This window comes from Protobothrops mucrosquamatus, unplaced genomic scaffold (assembly GCF_001527695.2).
Source record: "Protobothrops mucrosquamatus isolate PMUCROS unplaced genomic scaffold, P.Mucros_1.0 scaffold226, whole genome shotgun sequence".
Lineage (NCBI taxonomy): Eukaryota > Metazoa > Chordata > Lepidosauria > Squamata > Viperidae > Protobothrops > Protobothrops mucrosquamatus.
This window is the reverse complement of record NW_015386577.1, coordinates 859,532-864,915: the sequence shown is the minus strand read 5'-3', so window position 1 is coordinate 864,915 and position 5,384 is coordinate 859,532. Positions and strand designations below refer to the sequence as shown.

Sequence of the window (5,384 nt, the reverse complement as noted above, 5' to 3'; positions counted from 1 at the left end):
TAAAATAAAACCAGTTTTGCTTTGAAAAGTAATATATTTTCTAAAGTATGCTCCTTTTATAATTTTTCAGGCATGTTGCAACTTGCTTATTTTCTTTTTAATTAAAGGAATCTACCTAAAATTAAAAAGGGAGGGTAATGGTAGAAAGCCTGCCAGGTAGCAATAAAAGAACCTGTAGATTCACCACACTGTCCATCCCTGATCTATGGAAACACAGATGGTATTTACTAGCTAAGAATATTTTCTAATGTATTAGATTGAAATACCAACTGCAATCCTTCTAAAATTTCTAACATTTAAGATCCTCATAGAAAACAGATACTACATGGTTTTTAATTTTAAAAACTGTAAGAATGATTGCTGTATACTGTACACTGATTTCCTGGAGGAAGAATATAAATGTAATAAAATTTTAAAAACCCATTAAGACTATACTTAACTTGAACATTCACAGAGTATTCTCAGTACTCTCAGAAATTCTCATTAAATGTTCTCCAATATTTAGCACAGATGTGACCAATCATAGTCTAAATGTGGGCCCTATGTATGGACCTCAGAATATCAAAATTAAGAGGTAAAATGATCCACAATTTAGTGTTTTTTAAAGTTCAACACTTAACTCCCTTGAACCTCCTGCAACCTAGACAAAACTGCCTATCATGTAATATCATATGATCTTCTTGCAGTCCTTCAAGCCAATTTTTTTTAAAGTACAGTCTTCAGTCACAAAAAGGGAATCTACTCTCGAATTATCTGTATTCAGAGCCCCAAAGTATGCATATTACCTCAAAAATGTGTCTCCAATTAAGAAATTCTAGTTTCAAATAGTTAAGCTGAATTACTTAAAATTAGAATGCTCTGATTATACTGTATAAATAAGCATATTCTACCGTAACACTGTATGCTGTTGAAATACTATGAATATTGGTCAATGGTTTACTGACCACTAGAGGACTCCCTTGCTACTCATTCTGCCTGGAATTCCCAGCATTTGCTACAGTATGGACATGAGGTGGCTTGCCAAATGAAATTCTTAAAAACTCAACATTTCCTCTCACAATACAGCATTGACAATAGTCCCAGAATGTTCATAATTTTGAAGCCAAGCTGGAACATGTTGACCTCCTCCTCCTCATAAACAGTGGAGAAAAATACTCCCTGCCATAATTTAAGGAGGTTTGTGCCTAAAATGGAAATTACCATGCTTTCCTTTTCTTTTTGATAATTCAGGTTTGCGCTCCACTAGCTTATACTTACGTTTTCAATGTGCCAGATGTCATAAGTTCCGTAACGAGAACAATACATTTCTTTCCCTTGACTGTAGATTCCCAGGAATCATAGAATCTAACAATATTAGGATGCTGAAGCCCTTTCAGCATTTCAGCTTCCTCCTTAAACCGTTGCCTTTCTGATTTGGACAGCTTCCGATCCTAAAAGAGAAAAACCAGCAAAAATGCTTTATAAAGAGCTACAAATGACTATTAAAACAATATCTGGCCTCAAATGTAAAATATTTAAGGATCAAGATTACATGTTACAAGACATGAAAAGTTGTTTTGGCTAATAGTCTCTCAATTTTTTGTGTAAATTATTGATTACCTTCATCTGCAATTTCCTGCACAAACTGCCGACAGTAGTTGGTTTGGCTATTTCAGGAAGAATATATCATAAAATGGTAGGGGATGCATAAATGTTGATGCATTTATTTCTTTTGCTCCTAAAAAGCACAGTGCTCTAGACATTCTTTTTATATATAGCTTATGATTTAAAAGTTCCTCTATTTAAAAAAAAGGTAATTTCTTTCTAATTTTATAATCTCTTATCAGACAATCCAAAGTACTGAATAAAAAAAGAGTGCTCCTGAATAAAAAAAGAGATCCATTTTCGAATAAATATACAAAGAATCTCTATATACTGTTCTGTATTCTTGTATTAATTAATGCCCTCATTCTCAATTAATCTATTAGCAGTATTTGTCCCTTTAAGACATAAATAAAAATAAGAAAGCTAATAATTGTAAATATAGAAAAACACTACAGTACAGAAATCAGTACAGAGACAGCTCTAGGCAAGAAGGGCAGTGTATAAGTTTAATAAATAAATAAATTACATAAAACAAATACCAGATCCCCATGTGTCTATAAACTAAGACTACAGTAATTTGCCTTTATTGAAATGTCTTTTTAAAAAAAGATCTATGAACTTTAATAATATAATCCTATTGTTGTGTACTAATAATAAGTCCCTTTAAGTTCACTAAGGTTTATTCTCAAATAAGATTGTACAGGATAATTGAAATGTGTAAAATGAAGTTAGTTGACAATATTACGTTAATATTCTCTATTCTATTCTAGTAAATTTAAGATGTTAACTTATTTTACTAATTAAGGCAGCCACTGGATAATATACAATATATGCACACAGAGTACCAACTTGGAAGAGGTGAGTTTGAGAACAATGGAAAAGGAAAAGCAAATACCAAGTTTTGTATTATGCAATGATTTTTCTAGTGGAAATTATTACAATACCTAGCAGATATAAACATGTAACTTCTTACTTTGCAAACATATGCATTTTTCCTACTTCAAAGTAATTTCTCTGTAGAAAGAATCATATGGGAAACAGTCCTACAATCTGTACAAAAATGACATACTGAAAACACAACACTATGTCACCAGCCAAATAGTACATGAGAATGAAGGTAAAGTAGATGGTAAACCTTTCAAAATTTGAGCATTCAACTATTCAAGTATCACTTCTACGATCAATTACTCAGTTCAACTTCCTTTTGCTTCTCTGGTATGTATGTATAAAGTATGAATAAGAAAGTGTTGGCCCTGACTCTCCCACTTCCTGAGAAAGAAGAAAGAGAGATCACTCATATGCAAATATATGTGTTTCTAAAAGATCTTGATGTTTCTAGCCAGATTTTTAGAATATCAAAAATGCACTTCATTACATTTTGGGCTTAGTATGATATTTATAAGCCATGGCTCACAAAGCATAGTGGATGGATTTGTTCAACATAAAAAACTTGAAAACACGCAGACCATAATATGGCTCAAAGTGTATGAACTAAGCCACAAAAAGTGGTCTGTGCATTTATAAATGGAATTTATGCCTTCCTCTTAAATACTATTATAGAAACCTGGATCTGGAGTCTGTTGTTTCATAAAGTTAATCTAATTTTTATCAAGGCATCAGAAAGACTACATTCCAGGAGCTAAACTAAAGTTTGTTTACATAAGAAAGAGAAAGTAATACAAATTAAATGTACGAATTTTAAGAAAAGTTATACTCCAGTAGTTGTGCTATAGTTATTGACCTAAAGAATAGAATAGATAGAATATTCTTTATTGGCCAAGTGTGACTGGACACACAAGGAATTTGTCTCCAGGGCATAAAGCTCTCAGTATACATACAAGCAATAAAGTGATAAATCATAAATCATAAGATACAAACATAAGTCATATGATACAACCAAAAAGTGATAGTCATAAGATATCAATAAGAATAAGTAATAGGAAAGAAGAGAAGGATAATAATAATAGTATATTTTTATACTATATGATATGTAATATACTATGCAATATAATATTACATATTATAATATACATATTATAATATATTACTGGTATATGTAATATAATATGCTATGTAATATATATATATATTATATGTAAATAGTACATTACTATAGCAGATATTACTAATACATACTATGATTGCAAAATTACTACTCAATTGTGCTAGTTTCCAATCCAATGAACCAACCAAAAGATCCCTTAATATAATCCTGAATTCTCAATAATTTGTTTTCTTCCTAGTATTTTTCTGCAAATGCAGGTCTGGGTTTTTTTTCAGATCAACCAAGTGTTGATACATTATTTGCAGCAGGAATTGACCAAATAGCTTGTCTTCCGGACCTGATGTTGTACATCAAGCTGAAAGGGAATGACTGGTCCAAAGTTACCCAGCTGGCTGGCTTTCATGCCTAAGACAGGACTAGAACTCAACGTTTTCTACCATAGTGCCTTATTTACTATAAAATACTTTCATTTTGAGTACGAAAGAAGCATGTACTATATTCTCAAAGATAAAGAATAAAGGACTTTGCCTTTTCCAGCTTGGAAATGCCAACATAAAACAAGGACTTATTCACAGTTTTGTTCTACAAATTTAGAAAAACTGAGTTATGTTATCTGATAAACCAGAATATGCAAAACCTTTCAGGAATTTATTTGTTTAGATTTCATCAGTTTTAAATTAGCTATAAAACCATTCTAAAAGAACACATGCCCTTCTCTTAATTCCATATTAGAAAGACACACATGATGGAAAAATTAATGGTACTCTACTCTAAAAGCTTATTCGATTATGCTTTTAGAAACATTCCGTGAATTAGAGATATGGAAATAGGACAACTAGCTTTCATTCGATCTTTCACATCTTTTATTAAATGGTAGGAAGAATCCAACCAATTCTATATCTACAAACGCTGTAACTTTCTTCACTACTTCTGAATCTTTGTTAAGAATAGCAGGTAAAAATCTATCACTCAGAGTATAGCAAACCTAGATCAATTACATATGGTTCTTCCAATCACTGGACACTGCCTGACCAAATCCCTGCAGTGTTCTTGGCAGGATTTCGGAAGTAAATCTGAATGCCTTCTTCCTGGGACTGACAGTACTAGAACTCACAATTTCCCAGTTCCTAGCCTAATGGCTTAATTATACCAAACTGGCTCTTCACATATGGTTCTTACTGGAAGCCTTTTGACTTTAGAACAAAATCTAGAATTCTTGACTTTTAATCCTTTTCCTATTCTGTTCTACAGTTAATGAATATATGCAGCTAATTAAAAGTATAAGAAGGAATGGCTTTGAATGTGTATCAGAAAGTATCTATCAGCATCTGTTATGAGGTACATACAAAAGTATGAATCCATAGATTGATGACAGATACATGTTATACTCCAATGGACAGTTATCATGGAAGAACAAATGATGGCTTTAGTGAAAAAAATGAGAAATAATAACTGCCAAGGGGGGATATATTCTTCTAGGATAAATTAGCAGATTGGTGAGAATGAGACAGGAGTATAGAAAAAGCACCTGGCTATTTGAAGACCCAAAAATGAATGAGAAGAGTGACTGGGTCATTTGAAGACTGAAGAAGAAATGAGAATGGTGAATATTTAGTGAATAACAGTTCAGAAAAAGATTGCAAATATATGCTTAAAGTATTAGTCTGTTTATAAGAACATATGGTAAAGAAAATAATAGACATCTAAAAGCATAATTGATTTGGTCACTTATGATTAATAGTTAAGAGAATCAATGAAGATACAAGGATTATGAGAAATTCTGAATGGAGATCAT

At 31.8% G+C, this 5,384-nt stretch overlaps 1 protein-coding gene across 1 annotated transcript in view; it reads right to left on the bottom strand.

The window, feature by feature from the left end:
- WNK1 (WNK lysine deficient protein kinase 1) overlaps positions 1 to 5,384 on the bottom strand; it is a 129,772-nt gene that overhangs the window by 80,863 nt on the left and 43,525 nt on the right. The window contains exon 2 of the mRNA XM_029283779.1: positions 1,258 to 1,430. Within this exon, the coding sequence (XP_029139612.1) occupies positions 1,258 to 1,430 (173 nt within the window). The remainder of the gene's footprint in view (positions 1 to 1,257; positions 1,431 to 5,384) is intronic.